The sequence below is a fragment of the Mus pahari genome, chromosome 12 (genome assembly GCF_900095145.1).
Source record: "Mus pahari chromosome 12, PAHARI_EIJ_v1.1, whole genome shotgun sequence".
NCBI classification, from domain to species: Eukaryota; Metazoa; Chordata; class Mammalia; order Rodentia; family Muridae; genus Mus; species Mus pahari.
The window spans coordinates 48,991,398-49,010,328 of record NC_034601.1 but is presented as its reverse complement, the minus strand read 5'-3'; the positions used below and the strand labels follow the sequence as shown (position 1 = coordinate 49,010,328).

The 18,931-nt window shown below is 38.2% G+C and overlaps 1 protein-coding gene across 2 annotated transcripts in view; it reads left to right on the top strand.

Annotated features, from left to right (window-relative positions):
- Zpld1 (zona pellucida like domain containing 1) overlaps nt 1-18,931 on the top strand; it is a 59,640-nt gene that overhangs the window by 5,116 nt on the left and 35,593 nt on the right. For both annotated transcript variants that reach the window (XM_021209788.1, XM_021209789.1), the window contains one exon: nt 13,153-13,266. In XM_021209788.1, the coding sequence (XP_021065447.1) occupies nt 13,161-13,266 (106 nt within the window). In that variant the 5' untranslated portion in view covers nt 13,153-13,160. The remainder of the gene's footprint in view (nt 1-13,152; nt 13,267-18,931) is intronic.

Sequence of the window (18,931 nt, the reverse complement as noted above, 5' to 3'; positions counted from 1 at the left end):
CCTTTCTTGAAATTGATGCTTTCCAAGTCTAACTATGTGGGTAAAAATAAAGCTTATTTATCAATGAAACAAAACAAAAAACTGGAGGCTAGAGAGATGACTCAGTGGTTAACACACACTGCTCTTGCAGAGGACCTGGGTTCTGTGGGGCAGTGGACTGTGCCAGGAAACTTGGTCATGTTGAGTGGGTTCAGAAACATCGGCCCTCATCTGAGGACCATAGGAGTTTCTATCTGAGGACCATAGGAGTTTCTTTGCTCTCTACCAGATTCCTGGTCTGGAACACATGACCACACTCCCCACATATGGATAAGACCAATGGTCATGTAGCCCAGAACAGAGGTCTCCGTGCTAAGGAGGTATCTAGATGGGCCCTAAGGGTTTAGCTAATGAGCTCCCCTTCCTGGCCATTCCTTCTTGCAAAAGGGATTTAATCTCTGGTCCACCCTGGGGAAGTTGTATGCACCCATTTTCCACAACGAACAATCCATAAACAGTTTGGAACCAAGAACTGTCTCTTTCATCAAGAACTGCCTTGAGGAGCATGGAGGAAGCCTTTGTTTATAGAGCCATGGTGGCTGAGTCTCCCACAGAAGGCCTCTCCTTGCTCTCTGACAATTGAGAATGAGCTAAGCTGGAGTTTGTCCTCCCTCTGGTCCTGGGGTTTTCTTAGCAGGCCCAAGGATCCCCACCATTCCCAACTCCTCCATATGGTTTCCAGCGGTGTGAGGCCTGCCCTGCTGTTTCTCACTAGAACTGAGGTTCACATCTTAAGCTATGTTTTCCCATCCGGTGAGCATTGTATTGGTGCTTCCTGCATGTCCAGCACCTGACACAGAGTAAATGCAGTATAGTGTTCCATGTTTCTTCTGCCCGGCGGAGTTCCCACAACCCAGGGGCAAGGCTGAACCAGAACCATAGGGTTCAATTTCTAGAACCGACATGGTGGTTAATGGCCATCTATAAAACTCCAGTAACAGGGAATCCAATGCCTTCTTTTCATCTCTATGAGCACTCATGCACTACATGTATGCATAACGCAGGAAAAATGTTAATGTACATAAAAATAAAAAGAAACCTCAAAAACCCTAAAACAATTCAAAATCGAGAAAGATAATCTCGATTCTACAGAAACTCGTTCCTCTATTTCAGAGGTCCTCAACCCTGGAAGCTTGCTAAAACCACTGGGAGAGAGATACAGAAATCTTTTATTTCTTAAAATTATCCATGAATTTAAAAAAAATGTTGTATTTGTGTATGTGTGTGTGTGCACACACATGTGCACACGTATGCATGCCTGTGTATGTAGCATGCACATTAGAGGTCACAGGAACATGTCCAGTATGTTCTTATATCACCTTTCTGCTTATTTTTAAAATTAGTTTATTATTTAACAATTTCTTTCATTTATAAAATACATTCTGAATACATTCATCCCTCCAGCTTGTATTATCCTTCTCTCTTTCCACCTTATTTTTGATAATGAATGAATCTGAAGTTCACCATTTGGGTTAGACTAGCTGGTCATGGAGCTTCTGGATCCTGCCTGTCTCTGAAACTCTAGGTCTGGGATTAAAGCCATAAGCAGCCATGCCTTGGTTGTACAGGACCCAGGAGATTTGAACTCAGGTCCTCTTGCTTTCACAGGAAGTGCTTTTACTCTCCAAGTCGTCTCTCCAGTCCCCCCCCCATCTCTCTCTCTGCATTTGAGAATGCAAATGGAAAATGATGGAGACCACTACATTATCCAGAGGATTTTCTTCCTCCCATTTGAAAAATACTGATAGTCTAAATCCCCCAATAAACTGACACATACTAATAGACTGGATGAGAGAATCAGTCCCACATTTCTGTGTTTCTCCAAGAAACACACCTTACCATCAAGAATAGACATAGTCTCTGGGTAAAAGGATGGAAAAAGGCATTCTAGACAAATCAACCCAGGAATCGAGTAGGTGTAGCCATTGACCTAGCCAATCCCTATACTTCTTCATGCTTGTCCAATGAGTGGAGTAAAGCAAACACAACTAATTTCCTCTTGCCAGTGACATCTTGTATGCGTCTTCTCACAGACATGCTTTCCTCATAGTGAGCTTTTGTTTCATGCTGTCCTTAGTAGAACATCCCCCAAAATATTGTCAAGTATATTCACTTGGGGGATGAGATCCCAATGTCTGTGTGGATTTATATATGTTGAAATTTGTCTCATGTCCAGTAGCCTATTACAATTAGTACATTATCTATAGTCTGAGGCCCAGCCAAACATCTCAGTCTCCTCCATGGGCACTTTGCCTGATGCTGAGTTCTTCAGTTTAGAGAGCTAACTACACCTGTTGTGGTCCTGATGCTGAGTTCTTCAGTTCAGAGTGTTTACTACCTCTGTTGTGGTCCACAGATGTATCTATTGGTTATTTTATTTACTTACATTTCAAATGTTGTCCCCCTTCCCGGTCTCCCCTCTGCAAACCCCCATCCCATCCCCCATCCCCTTTGTCTCTAAGAGGGTGTATCTAGATCTAGAACAGTCCTTTAGATCCCCAAGGCCACTGTTGTTGATGAGACAGGAGCTGAGAGCCATACCTAGAGTTATGTTTTATATTCCCAGCTCTGGGTATTGGAGTACTGTAAGTTCATTAGAATTGTGCTTATCCCATCCAGACTCTAAACCTCATACGCCATCTATTACTTTAACAAGTATTACTTAAGTTGTAATACTATAATACCTTGTCTGTCAGAACCTGTCATGTCAACCTTGACAGTATTGACTCTGATTCTGTAAACAAATTAGCCTGATTTCTGTCTCTGTGTCTACCCAGCTAGTTAAAGAACAAAATGCCTTTAAGCATATTTGTGCTATACAGTTATATAAGTTATTTATTTACTTAATCATACGGGCCTTTGTTTTATAGATAGGGTGACGTGAAGGAATGTGCAATGTCCTAGAGATGCTACTGATGGGTTATTTAGAGATTATTTACTTTCGAGCCTTCATAGGAGGCATTGCAAATATACAACATTGAACTAAATTGGTAACATTTTGTATAATTCACATGCTTATTTTTGGATGACCCATTTAAAACAGAAATACAGTTGCTCCTTAAAAGTCAGAAATAATTATTATTTCTTTTTAATGAAGTGGTCATTTTAGTTGAATTTGGAGTAAAGATTTGATACAGTAGTCACCTTTAGTCATCCATGAATGAATGATTTTTAAAAATTAATAAAATAAAACCAAATGGTGCTTACTAAGATGAAGCAGGGCAGGAGAGAGAGTTTGGTGGGAGGAGGAATTTACTGTCAACCTTGTTGACCTGAGTTGGATCAGAGACCTGTGTGGAGGGAGGAGAGAGTGTACCTCTGTACGTGATTCTCTGATGTCCACACACATGGCTCGACTCTCAAACATACACCTAAGACTCATTCTTACCTCACCTCTCTCTGTGTGTCTTTGTCTCTCTGTATCTCTGTCTCTCTGTGTCTCTGTCTCTCTGTCTCTCTGTCTGTCTGTTTCTCTTTCTCTCCCCCTCTCTCTGTCTCTCTGTCTCTCTGTCTCTCTGTGTCTCTGTATCTGTCTCTGTCTCTGTCTCTGACTCTGTCTGTCTCTGTCTCTGTCTCTGTCTCTGTCTCTCTCTCTCTCTCTCTCTCTCTCTCTCTCTCTCTCTCTCTCTCTCTCTCTCTCTCTCTCTCTCACACACACACACACACACACACTCACAGTGAATAAATGTAATGAAAACGTTAAATTGCAGGGGCTCTGAGTTCAACACTTACCTTAACCACAGTGGATCTCAGTGGAGCTCATCATTTTATCACACGTATGCTATGGTGCTGCTCGTCATTTCATCACACGTATGCTACAGTGCTGCTCGTCATTTCACCCCGTGTATGTTATGGTGCTGCTTACGAACAACTAAATTTGGAATTTTAAAAGTACCTTGGTAACTGATTCTTACTTCTCATCATTCAGATTACTCATAGAAAACCTGCATTAGTCACTTGCCATCAATTGCTATGACTAACAGGTAAAGGTGGTTTGTTTGCCCCCCTGGCAATATTCAAAGGGAGGCCACAAAATGTATTTATCTCCCCTGAAACAACTTAACAAGTAATATAATAACTCAGGAACAATAATAAGCACAGGACTAAATATGCATTTTAGGCAAAATAAAATATGAGTACAAATTACCAGTGGCCTATTTTATTTTGTGAATATTGTTTCCTGAAGCCATTTGAGGAAAAAAAAAAACACCAAAATTTTCATAGGAAAGAGATATTAAATAAATATATGCAGCCAATGGCAATACACTTTCTTATATAATTTAAACTTTACAATTATATTATGTTATATCGTTATGTTATGTTATGTTATGTTATGTTATGTTATGTTATGTTATGTTATATTATGTTATTACATGGAAGGAAGAACCAAACCTTTCCAAAAAGACAGGACTAATGCATTCTTTAGCACTATGGAGGGGCTGTTTATTAGGATGAAAGCATGGAGATAGAGTCTTCTTGTGTACCATCTACATCAACTTTCAGGGTAGGAGGAGGCAGGGCACCAGAGCCTTCTGATATAGTGAAGTCTGATTTTGTATAATGGACATAGGTGGTTTCTTCCTGCAGCTGCTAAAGCTTCCTAGTCTCCTTTTGGATTGAGAGCATTCGGTAGCCTCATATGTCATACTTGAGGTAATGGACATAAGTTAGTATTGTAACTCTGCCAGACCACACTGATAATTAGTACAGAAGAGAGGAAGAATCCAAACCCAATGATAGGTTTTATACAATTTTTTTGGAGTTGTGACATTATATATATCACATTCCTGGAAATAGATAATGTACCAGGAAATACCTGTTGGAAGCTAGGAGAAAGCTATTAGATGCCTAGACTACATTTTATGATAATGAGACTTTTTTCTTTTTAAATAAGGAATCTTTCATTTCAACTAAGTTATGTACTCTAAGTTAATATCTGGATTTAACACATGATGGTGAAACTAAAATATTTCCCCTTTGATCCCAAACTTCCTAAGAGTATAAACAAATACTGTGTACATTAATGCCTGTCACATCATACTGGCATTTACTCTCAACAATCAACCACAATTACCACAAACTACATAAATAGTCTGCCTATTATTCTAGTTACTGGGTTCATTTTCATTACTATGTAAATATGGACACAATTCAAGCTGATTTACTTTCCTTGAGTTTAATTTCAATGTAACTGTCACGTACAATAACATCTAGTGTAACATTTTAATAGTAATTTTATTAATGTGTGTGTGCATGTGCGTGCAAGTGTATATGCACATGAGCATGCACACACATATGTATGTGCTACCAGTTGGTACGGGGATGTCAGAGGACAATTTTTTTTAACTTTCTTTATTATTATTATTATTATTATTATTATTATTATTATTATTATTATTATTTTCTTTATTTACATTTCAAATGCTATCCTGAAAGTTCCCTATACCTCCCACCCCCACCCCTGCTACCCTACCCACCCACTCCCACTACCTGGCCCTGGCCTTCCCCTGTGCTGGGTCATATAAAGTTTGCAAGACCAAAGGGCCTCTCTTCCCAATGATGACCGATTAGGCCATCTTCTGCTACATATGCAGCTAGAGACACGAGCTCAGGGGGTACTGGTTAGTTCATATTGTTGTTCCACCTACAGGGTTGCAGCCCCCTTCAGCTCCTTGTGTACTTTCTCTAGCTTCTCCTTTGGGGGCCCTGTGTTCCATCCAATAGCTGACTGTGAGCATCCACTTCTGTGTTTGCCAGGCACTGGCATAGCCTCACAAGAGGCCACTATATCAGGGTCCCTTCAGCAGAATCTTGCTGGCATGTGCATTAGTATCTGGGTTTGGTGGCTGATGATGGGATGGATCCCCGGATGGGGTAGTCAGAGGACAAATTTCTAAAAATTGTGTTTTCTTATAACATACTGGTCTTGGGATCAAACTCAGGTTGTCAGGTTTGGTGACAAGTACCTTATTATCTTGCCAGAACAATATTTATTTTGTGTGAGACATACATTGATATGTTGGAAAATATATCCCAAGATTTTTAAGGTTTAATACTCAATAAAATATATAAATCCCCAAATTATCCTTCCAGATCTTAAGTTTAAATTCTACTTCTAGAATCTTACAGTCACTGATAAGCATTAATTTCTGAAGTGAGCATTTTCAGTCTTGAGAGGACTTAAATCTCAGCTGTTTCATTCAATATAAAAGTGGATTCCTAAGTCAGTTCTTCCTGATGTTTCCAGCTAAACTACATTATTCCATTAGACTTCCCCGAAGGATCTTCTATGTTTGTTTTCCAGCACAATAAAATGTATTTGCAAGCATCTTTTCACATGTGTGATTATTAATATGATGGTGACCCACTCTTTAGTCTATAAACTCTGTGAATGTAAGTGTCATGCCTACTTTGCTCATCACTGGGCCTAAGGAACTCTGGGTGTTAAACTTAAATAAAAATGTTAGATAGTTTCTTGTAATAAGCAAAGAGTGAATGGATTGGCATGAAAATTTAAAATAGTGAAAAATTTTATAAAGTCTTGTTTAGCAAGACAAGGACACTTTATGTCAAGTTGTTTGCTAACAGGAGCCTGATAGAGTAGTCTCCTGAGAGGCTCTGCCAGAGTTTGACCAACACAGTTGCGGATTCTTGCAGCCAACCATCAGACTGAGCATAGGGACCACAATGGAGGAGTTAGTGGAAGAACTAAGGAACTGAAGGGGTTTGCAACCCCATAGGAAGAAAAACAATATCCACCAACCAGACCCTCCAGAGCTCCCAAGGACTAAATCACCAACCAAAGAGTACACACAGAGGGACCCATGGCTCCAGCTGCATACGAAGCACAGGATTGCCTTATCTGGCATCAATGGGAGGGGGAGGCCCTTGGTCCTATGAAGGTTTGATGTCCCAGCATAGGGGAATGCCAGGGCACTGAGGTGGGAAAGGGTGGGTGGGCAAGGGAGAACCCTCATACAAGCAGGGGGAAGGGGGGATGGTATAGGGGTTTGTGGAGTGGAAACTGAGAAGGGAGATAACATTTGAAATATAAGTAAATAAAATAACCAATAAAAAGAATATATGTGCATAACTGTATTAACCAAGGCATACAGTTATATTTCAATCATTTCAAACCATTGGCATAAATATATTTTTTATTATCGAGAAATCAGTTATAGGCAGCTGGAACAGCTCATCACAGTATCCTTGTTGTATCCTTGATGACCCCTTTGTTGTATCCTCTGGTAAATATTTTGTAGATCATCTCTAATAAAAAAGAAATATTTTAATTCTGTAATAGTCATACTAATAGTCAATTTTTGAATTAGAGGGAAGTGATTCTTTATACTAATAAACCCAAATTATCATTTTATTATTAATTGGTTATGATTATATTCCATGTAAGATGGGGAACGTCAATATACTAGCATGGCTTCAAAGCTCATTCAGAATGATAAACTATATAAATACATTACAAAAGAACTTAATGAATTATTAAGAAAAAAAAGCTTTTAAAGTGATTTAATCAGATCTGTCAATTCGCTTACTCCCCTCACACTAAGGTACAGAATAAATATTCTAATCCAAATACTGTGCATTAGTTAATCACTGGATGTTGTGAGGAAATCCTCAGCAGATAGACAAATGAAGGAGATTGCAAAAAGAAATAAATGATCACTCCCACTATTCCAGATAATACTGGCAGAGGTTTCTCTTGTAGGAGCAGCCTTTAGCTTTCATATTTCCTTGTGGCATATACATCAGCAGATCCAGATCCATAAAATTTTGCAATGTGCTCCCAATGGCAACACAGGTTTCCCCTTTTATATGATGCATGATTCCAAGACTACATGGTGAGTTTTATTCTTTGTTTAGCAAGACAAGGACACTTTATGTTAAAGAATATATATATGTGCCTAATAATGGATGTTTCAGTTGAAGGTTTTATATTTTCCTTTTCCTTTTCAGGTATGTGTTGCCTCTAGTGTCCAAGCATAATAGAAATAAACAATATAGAGTTTTAGTCTAGACATTCTGTCAAAACCATCTTTCTTTATTAAACAATTATGGTCTCTAGCACTCCGGCACTTTAAAAACCGTGATTTTGGAGTGTGGGCCAAGGCATTCTTTTTTTTCCTAGTGGGAAGACTGCAGCAGCGGGACTCATAACTCAACGAGACAGTAGCTTCCCTGGAAAACACCAGTGCCTCTTTACCTTGGTCCTGATGCTTCCTTCTGAGAAGGGAGTGCACCTTCACTTCCTTATCTCAAACTTAGGCATAGGTTGAAATACACAGATCTAGCTCACATCTTTCCCTGGAAACATTGGTTTCCAGCTGTTTCAAAGCTGCTTCAACTGTGTAAGATGCTTCCTGTGGAAGAGGCCGTCATATATGTAGCAGAAACTTTGGAATGTGCCTCTACCAGCCAGACACTGCATACCTGTTGGGAAGCCAGAGTGAAAAAGTAGGACAGGAGAGATGTCCTGGACCTCAGTGATGCTAAAGAACAAACTGCAGAATTTTGTGAATCGTGTATGTGTGTGTGAGTTGTGTGTGTATATGTTTGTGTATGCATGTATGTTACTGCCTGTGTGTGTTTGTGTGCAAGTGTGTATGCATGTATGTGTGTGCATTAGTGTGTGTGTGTCTCTGTGTGTGTGCATTTCAAACTCTCATATTCAGCTTAGTGAAAAAGCTCCCAATTTGGACTGAATATTTATTTGAGGAAATTATATTTAGCTACATTTTCCTCTTTTTTTTCCATCTATATAATCAAGCACATATGAAGTCCATACAATTTAGAAAGCATGGGCTTTAATAAGCTATTGTACCCATTTGTCCTTGCAAAAGTTATTTCTTAGGTACAGACAAATTTATTTCCAGGCATGTTCAATCCCTTCATCACCCTAGGCCCAGTTGCTGGGTCTCAGGGGTGGTGGCGATGGTCGCCCCCCAGGTCTCAGGGGTAGTGGTGATGGTACACACTCCCCCCATGTCACAGGGGTGATGATACTTAATATTTCTAGACATTACTTAGTATTCACATTTCATGCCAAAAAAAAAAAAAAGTTGATACAGTTTTTTAAGGTGAGAATAATTTATGCACTAAAAAAGTTTTCTTTCTTTTTAATTTGGGTACTACTTAGAAAAAAGGAAGTATTAGCTCGATAGAAGAATGGGTTGATTGTAACTTAGAGCTGCTCTTATGGATCGATGATGACGGCTTCACATTCACTTTTAGCACTGTCACCACCTCCTCATTGCTTGCTCTTCATCTATTTTTAACCCCATAGCATTTATCACATACATATTTTATATTGTACTTATAGATTGTGTTTTTATTTCTTTTACTAAAATATAAGTCCTATGCAAGCTTTTTCCTATTGCCGTCTCATGCTTCTATTATAGCACCGGTTACATGAATACATTCAATGATTATTTGATAAATTGATAAAAGAAAAATATGACACTGATTAAGTGTACTTTGTGAGTACTGCGTTTTCACTTGGTTTGGTGCCATGTGCATTGTGTTTTGGATTAGTATGTCACGTAATGACTGCGGTAGTTTCTAGAGTCTTTGAGAATAAATCCCGCTGCAAGCTGGATGTTTTGCCCTGAGCTGGTTTCATAACAATTCAAATTCCTTATTTCCTTTCCCCCAAGAATAAAGAGAATAAATTGCACATTTGGTTAAACCAAATGTATGTATGAAGTGCTTAAAACATTCTGGTACACAGTCGGCCCTTATAATCCATTTGTGCCTTCATTAAGTCAATTTCCAAAAAGAATAATATTCTTCATGCTCTCACTGACTAAATGAAATTGAGTTATGGAAATTACGTAGATATTAAGAAATGTTTTTCCTCAATCATCAGATTCATTTTGCTCAGGGCACATATAAGCATACATTATTAATATAATTTATTTTTTGTAAAGTAGCAGGACATTAATTATATTTATTGAACAAATCCAAATGAAGTCAAACTGTAGTGCAAACATTGCAAAGGTCAAGCTGAATTCTGAATTGCCGACTGCCATTTCCTAAGTCTGTGACCCTGTGTAACTCAATTAAAGTCTTATGCATGGGTAAAGCCATGTCTCTACTACTTGCTGAATAATAAGCACAACTCTATGTTTAGAACACACTAAGTTTAAAGAAAAATAAGTTTTCAAGTATGATATTATAATGTGTTTATGTAAAATGTTCTGTAAAATGGTGTTTATGAAAGAATTGTATCGATGTATACAAAGTTAAATGAGAAGCAAGAATTTATTTTATTTCCCGTTCCAAATTTAATCCTAAGTAAGAAAATTAGAAAACAAACCTGTGAAGAACTTTCTATTCTAAAAGAAAATTGTGCATTGATATGTAGGAAAACAATTATTTAGCATAAGTCTTCCTTTGTGCTGTTAATACCTATTAATATATTGTCAGGAATGTCAAGGTGCTTTTGTTCAGTTGACTTTTACAAGTTCTTTCTCTTTTCCTTTGTCTTTTGAAACAAAGTCTTATTATGTAGCCAGTCTTGAATTCATGGTGATTTTACCTCTTTAGTCTCCTGATTTTTAGGATTATACATGTACAGTACCACAGGTTTTGGCTATTATGAATAAAGCACTGTGTGGTGACCCTGAACTGTGATCTCAAAGCTTTTTGTGTGTTCAGAATTTAGAGATAATAAGGTCTTAAGATTGGCATCTTGGTTTTGAAATGACAAATCTAAGAAATGGCTGAGAAGAACCTCAATCCATATTTGCTAACCTAAAAAGTAAGTGTGTTTTCTCTTAGAGTAAGCTGCCTTCCACTTCTGCCTCCCTCTTCATTAAAAAAAAAAAAAGCTATGGAAAGTTTTAATCTGTAGGATGATGTTGTGGCATTTGTACAAAACAATAAGGATGTTGAGTGGTCTGTTTTGGACTATCTCAGATTTGATGTGTAATTGAGAGGCAAACATTTTACTACTGTCCCTAGTAGACTGGTTCAATTAGCTGGTGTATTCATCCATTTTTTGAAAACACAGACTGTCTCATATTATGTTTTTTTTTTTTTTCCATAGTGAGAGGAGAGAGAATCCCTCAAAAAGCACATATCTGTTTTCAAACTTGCATCAGTAGGACAAAATTTATTAATCTGCAGAAGGGAAGACCTGTTAAATATTACAAACTTTGAAAATGCAAAGGAAACAGCCAATGATTCTGAAGGGAAATGCGAATGACACCTGACTTACTCAGTAAATGTTGAGACTCACATAGCTCATGCTGCAGTCTTGGTATCAGAAAACACTGCAAACAGAACTGTGGGAATGAAATTGCATTTTCTTGATGAGGTTTTCATGTCAATTAAACTCCCTAAGACTCAGTTTCCCTCTTCTGTATGTAAAGTAATGATCCCAACCTCATCCACTCATTAAAGGAATATAAATGAGAAGGTACAGGTGAATATCTGACACACCCATGTGTAGAGTGCATACATGGGAGGTTGGGTTTTGCTTCTGCAAATAAAAATAATCTAACCAGATAAAATTTCTGGCTATGGACCGATCAGCCACACCACTTTTGCAAGGGGTGGAGTGAGGTGGAAAAAATAGTGTGGACTTAAGAGTTTCCAGTATTTTGGGGGCTTAATAGGGTCTAGAGTAGTATGGGTGTGGCAGTGCAGCATCCCATTCAGTCTGCCCTGCTTTTTTCCTAGCCATCTTCCAGAGCCTACAAAAGAAGGGCTTGTTCTGTTCTATTTTAAGTGTCTTCAGGACCTAGACTGTGGTAATGTATATGTGGCCAGCAAAACCCAGGGTGTGGGGCAGCTATTCCTGTGAGACCTTTGTTTACGGCATATAACAAGGGATTAGAAGAATTGTTCTCAGAGAAGTCATGAGGAGGCATTGTGACTGAGATGTGGTAACACCAAAGGAAGGATGCTTCTGTTGAGCTATTTGTTCAGTCTATTTTTGAGAGTAAAATCATACCTTCCTTTCCCACATCCTCACCAAAGTGACTCTGTTCACCATAAACTTTTTGTTCTAAAATGATGTTTCAAAAGAGAGGCAATTTCCTTCCTTTTATTGAAGACTTTGTAAATCATACAAGGCAGATCTTTAAAGGCAGTTCAAACATCATTTTTACCTCCCAAAGCCCAAGCTTTTAAAATGCACTTGATTAAGTAAACATTTATGTTTTTATTTTTTTGTGTGTGTGCCTTTTGTGTGGAGTCACAAACCACTAACTGAAATGATGTTTTTTTTTTTTTTTTTTCTCCCTTGGCTCCCCCTGCACCTTTTCAGTGTACAAACTATACTGTGGGAATAAATTGAACATTTCTGGAAGCCATTTTAACTTCATCAGGCCAATAAAAGCTCATCCAAGAAAACATTATTGAACATTCAGTCAATGCCCATTTATTTTTCAAACCCACATTGGCATCTTACAGAACAACTTCCTTTACTTTATCCTAGGAATTCAGTGTTTTTGTGCAAAGCTATTAGTTTTCATATCCCATTAAGGAACAGTCATTTATTGGAGCAACTACAGTGTTATTCAGGCACATACAGCTTTCCTAGTTTTTTGCTTGATTTCTCTGTTTCCCAAGAAAGTATTCCACAAACCATTGATTCTTGAGACAATGTCACAGTCTAGAATTGCTTTGTTGAAAGAAAAAAAAACTTCTGATGTTATTTGGTCATTGATAATATTCTCGGAATAGTACACTGAATGATTGAATATACTAGACTGTGCACTGATATCATACATGAACTACTGCCTCTAAATTTGCTCATTTGTTTAGCTTCACTGTGTGAACCAGATAGATATTGGGTTGAGTTAATCCTATTTACAACACGGTTTTTTTTTTCATTCTTCATATGATTTAGAAACAGTTCTCCTAGTACAAAGACATAACATTTTTATCATCACCCAACCGAGGTCAATGAAATGAAATAATCTGGTATCAAAAGAAATCTGTCCTCATGTTCTGTGATTACTTTTTATGAACCCCAGGCTTTGACTGTATAGCCAGCCATAAGTTGCTTATCTGACAAAAGGCGAGATCTTCAGTCTTTTCAGTAAGAAGAATGATGTTGGTGATGTGTATGTGCTTGTTACTCTTTTTTAGGTTTTGCCATGGAACGAATATGGTTGCTGTTCCTTCTAGCGATTAGGGTGATTCCAGGGTCTGCTCAGTTCAACAGTTACAACTGTGATGCCAACCTCCACAGCAGATTTCCTGGTGAGTCTGACCTTCATCTGCTGGCTAATTACTTCTGGAAAGAACAGTTTTCTGTGAACAGTCAATCATATAATATGTATAGAAAATGAGGTCTATCCCTTTATATTAAGTGGATATTAGCAAATGGAAGATGAGATAAAGACACACTTTTTTTTCTGGAATTTTAATTTATATTCATATTAGCATATAGAATGGTCATCAAAGTTAATAATATCATTATTACTGCCCACAAATATAAAAATATTGGCCAGTGGGCAATCAATTTTGAGTCTAATTGCCTTCAAAATATTTACCTAATCGATGACTTTTTTTCCAGCTTGATTATTTCAGCTTTTAAAACTGCTTTACATGTGAATATATTTATGTGGGAGCCATACTTAATGAAATAATTGTGAAATATTGTGTGATACTTCTGAAATACTCTTTCAACGGAATGTTTGTCACCATCAAAGTTGCACAGGTCAACTTTCGAAAGAATTTCACAAAAACCTATCAATGTAACAGTTAGAAATTTGGCCATATTAGTGGGTAAATCTTACAGGTTAGTAAAGCAACATGTAATAAGGAGGGAATCTATACATAATGTAAGTATCATTATCCATTTGCTAGAGTTGCATCATCTACAGTCCATATTTAAAAAGTTAAGATCAGAGAATCAGAAAATGGTTTTCCAAGTCCATCATGTGAACTTCAAGATTCTGCATTCTTCATCCTTGCCAAACTCCCATTTTTGGAAGATGTGAGCAATACACTGGAGTAGAGCAATCAGTGGATGGTTTCATTTGTTGAAGTGAGAGTTTTGCATAAGAATCAAGTCTGGAGTGTGGTCAAATGGTTTCATAAACTCAGATCTATTGTCTGGGCTCTTCTCTGAGGCAAAATCATTGTGGCAGATGCTCAAAGGTGAATCTGTAGCGTGTGTGAAGGTGAAGCTTTGATAGCATTGAGTGTCACAAAGGAATTCTCTTTAAAAAATTGTCTTTAGAATGGGTAACTTCAAGCACACACATAAGTAAGATTATTTAAAAAACACACACCCTCAAATTGGTCATACAGATTGATTTACTAGGCACATTTATAATTTTTGGCCCATCTCTCCTTTCCACTCCTATTTCTTTTTTTTATTATTAGATATTTTCTTTATTTATATTTCAAATGCTATCCTGAAAGTTCCCTATATCCTCCCCCCACCCCTGCTTCTCTACCCACCCACTCCCACTTCTTGGCCCTGGCGTTCCCCTCTATGGGGCATATAAAGTTTGCAAGACCAAGAGGCCTCTCTTCCCAATGATGGTTGACTAGGCCATCTTCTGCTACATATGCAGCTAGAGACACAAGCTCAGGGGGTACTGGTTAATTCATACTGTTGTTCCACCTATAGGGTTGCAGCCCCCTTCAGCTCCTTGGGCGCTTTCTCTAGCTCCTCCACTGGGGGCCCTGTGTTCCATCCAATAGCTGACTGTATCCACCCTATTTCTGAACTATCAAAAAGTAAACTTATTTTCTGTGCTTTGGTATGCATACCTAATAGAAATAACTTTAAAAATCATCAAACTTCAAGCACATAACTAACACACTTATTAATTCCTTGATATGCTTTAATGCCCAGCCAAGTTGCCTCTAATTTGGTCATTTGTTCTAACTATAGAATCTATAGGATCCAGACACTCTGAATTCCACTGAGTTTAAGTCAGAGGTGCTGTCAGCACGCTCTTCATGCATATCCTGAGAGCTAATTAAAGCTGCACTCTTGAGTAAATTTTGTTCAGTTTTGGCAAGAATGTTCTCTGTTATGTAAGGGAAATGTTCTTACTTTATTTTGTAGGCAGAAAGGAGACACTGAATCCTTTTTAACATGTTTTTCTGACAGGTGTTGTATGGTCTGTTTTGTTTCATGAAGACATGTTTGAAAAAGAGTGAAGTTAGAAATGATTGCGGGCAGAGAGAAAGATTGTGAAGCTCCTGGCAGTGGGGGTAATAGAAGGAGACATCTTTGTTAAGAGAAATGTTAGTGTTGGCCTCAGTGGAGCATGAGATTGATTTGATTTGGGAGAGAAAGGGAAGGCTGGGTGGTGTTTTGCCCGCGAGCAACTGGTGTTGATGCTGTTAACTAATGTGGAAAATAAAAAACACTGTGTGATTTAAAAAGAAAGTTGGGGTCTGGAAATAACGGGTTATGGAACTTTCTGGAGAATGGATAGTGGCGTTGTCTTTCTCCTAGCAGGCAGTTCAGACCCAGGTCTGAGTAAGGGGTGTCACAAGTGAAAGCAGCTATATCAGAACTGAATCTCTGCTTCGAGGGTGAACAGGAAATGGGGGCGAGCATAAATACGGCTTGTAAAAAAAAAAAAGGCTACCGTTAAGATTATAGATTATCTTTACGATGAAGGCCAAACAAGAGAGGCTAAGACAGAAATATAAGAAAGTGTTTTTGGATACTGAGCCCTGAGCTTTCACAGTGAAAAAATCCTCAGAGGCTGGAAATATGAAGGAGGAAATCGGTAACATAATGGAGAAAGAGAATATAGAATGTAATAGGCAGGGGTGCAATGCTGTCAGTGTAAGAACTGCTTTTGTTTGTTTGTTTGTTTGTTTAGGAAAGAAGGAAAAATAAATAAACAAACAGAAAAGGGCAGAGGCCCTGATTGTGTTCCCCAAATAAGACCTTGAGAAATAGTCTTTGTGAGATCTGAGAGACCACAGGGTTTGGTAGGGTAGTTTGGACAGGCCTACCTGGGCAGGTAAAGGGGCTGGCTCACTTCTTCAATAGATTGTTCAACAAAGACAATCTGGATGATGTAATTCTATGTTCTTCCTCATCTCCCTCCTCCTCCTCCTCTTCCATTTCCTCCTCCTCCTCCTCCTCCTCCTCCTCCTCCTCCTCCTCCTCCTCATTTCTTCTTCTATGCTTATATATTTACTCTTTTAATTTTTCCATAAAGTAATTTTCATACACTGTATTCTGATCATGGTTGTTTCTTCCCCAAATCCTCCCAGATCCTTCCCACAGTCCCACTCACTCAACACCACACCCTTTCTTTTTCTCTAAGTGGGATAAAACGTGTTGATTGACCATAAAATTATTAGGATACCAAGAGATTTTATTTATTCTATGCTATAAAATGAAGAAATAAGTTAAAACATTCATTTATCTGGAGGATATCATCCTTAGTGAGGTAACCCAATCACAAAAGAAGTCACTAGATATGCACTCACTGATAAGCGGATGTTAGCCCAGAAACTTAGAATACCCAAGAAACATTTTGCAAAACACAAGAAAACCAAGAAGGATGACCATNGTGTGGATACTTCATTCCTCCTTAGAATAAGGAACAAAATACCCATGAAAGGATATAGGTACAGAGACAAAATTTAGAGCTAAGATGAAAGGATGGACTATNCAGAGACTACCCCATCCGGGAATCCATCCCATCATCAGCCACCAAACCCAGATACTAATGCACATGCCAGCAAGATTCTGCTGAAAACATTCATTTATGATGGTTAATAACAAAACTAGTTTGAGTAGTTGTGGGATCCATTTCCTCACCTGAAGTACCAAAATCTGTATCTACACAAGACACATGAATCTAATGTAGGTTTATGATTAATCACTGACCGTGAGTTTTTGCTTTCTTCCAGAGTCCATTATTCCATTAAAAAGGACAATCATTCCATTAAAAAGGGTTGAGAAACTGTTACTAAAAATAGAATCTCCTGGTCTAAACCTCCCGTGTGCCTCTATAGTAAAGAAGAAAACTCTTTTGGTATTGAATAAAGCATTAATCTCAGTATGTTTTGTGTACCATGTCACAGGCATGCAGCGTGCAAAGACTAAAGGATTTCTGCAGTCTTAACCTAGCCAAGTAAACAGCCATAGCGAATGTTTTTAGGACAAGCAACAACTGTTGTTTGCATAAGACTGTGACAGTGCTGCTAGTAATGTACCCTAACTTCCTGGTCAGGCTAACACTGTCATGGGTGACAGATACCAGAGCTTTCCAAATGTACATATTTCTTCTTCTTTTTTTATTTTGAAAATTTTTATTAGATATTTTCTTTATTCACATTTTAATGTTGTCTCCTTTCCCAGTCTCCCCTCCCACCCCTGGGGAACCCTCAATCCCATCCCCCTCCCCTGCTTCTATGAGGGTGTTCCCCCACCCACCCACTCCTGCTTCCCTGTCCTTGTATTCCCCTACAATGGGGCATTGAGCCTTCACAGGACCAAGGGCCTCTCCTCCCATTGATGTCTGACCTCTATACAGTTCCCCCCACACACACCCATGGTTAAAACTGAAAATCTGTATTAAAGGAAAAAAAAAAACTTCCTAAAACCCAAATAAAGCAGAAGTCTCAGGAGAGGCTTTAGGTTTTATGAGTATTACTTCATATTCTTTCTTGGTTTGCAGGTTGTTTGCAGAAAGAACAGAATGAGCAAATAAAGCCTAAAAGTTAATTGCTCATTGCCCTTTGGCTTTAGTTTCTGAATCAGAGATTTTTCTTGGGGTCATTAGGAGCCCCAGGATTTACTCCAATCCTAAGCACTGTGATGGTATGGCAATGAGTCTGACAAGAGAGAGAGTATCATCTAAATGCAAAGCAATGTTAATAAAGATGGGAATTATCATCTTGCCCTATCTGACCTCTGGTGTTTCAGGACACTGGAGTTATTTCCTCTAATTTCCATGGCATTTATTCTTGGGCGGAGATAACCACCATGGTCCTAACTAGTTTAAATTTAAAGAAATACCACCTAATTTTAAAAGTAGTGATCTCTTTGTTACCCTTGCTAGTGACAAGGAGCAGACTTATGAGCCACCAAGATGCTCCTTGCACATTTCTCAGACTAAACTCATAGATGACTTTTAGATACTAAAAGCTATTTTTGGACAGATTAAGCCTACAGACAGATAAAAGCACTGTCCTTTGAGATTGAGGGATACCTTTTAGAACCAGTCTCTGATTTAGAAGGGAGTAGAGGGGAAAGGTTAGACAAAATTTATAGCCTTGTGAAGAACTTTTTAATGATAAAAGTACAACCAAAGAGACCTCTGGGGACTAGAACACTTATGTTCTGAAACTATCATAGTGGAAACTAAACTCTGGGCAAGTTGATGCTCCATAACTTTTGACTTGACATTTTATTAAAATAGCACTAATAATAATAACAGGTTTCATATGTTATTAAGTATATATTTTTTTTATTTCTCACAACAAACAAGTAAGTCATTTTTTTTAAAATGTCATTTTGAAGTAGAAAAACAGAATTATATTTTGTCTATATTTGTCAGGAGTATTAGTTAGGGTTCGCTAGAGTCACAGAAATTATGGAATGTGTCTATACTTTAAGGGAATTTATCTTAATGATTTACAGTCTGCAGTCCAACTAACCCAACAATGCATAGCTGTGAATGGGAAGTCCAAAATCTAGTCATTACTCAGTCCCATGAGGCTGGTTGTTTTACCTGGTCTTTTGTAGAAGTTGGAATCCTGAAGAAGCTTCCTACAGATGTTGTGGCAAGTAAGTGCCAGCAGGCCAAGAAGTCTTCCTTTTTCCACTGTCCTTATGTAGGCCTCCAGCCGATGGTGTGTCCCAGATTAAAGGTGTGTACCACAACACCTGGATCTGAAACTTGTTTTGTCCCAGAGATTTGCTTGCCTA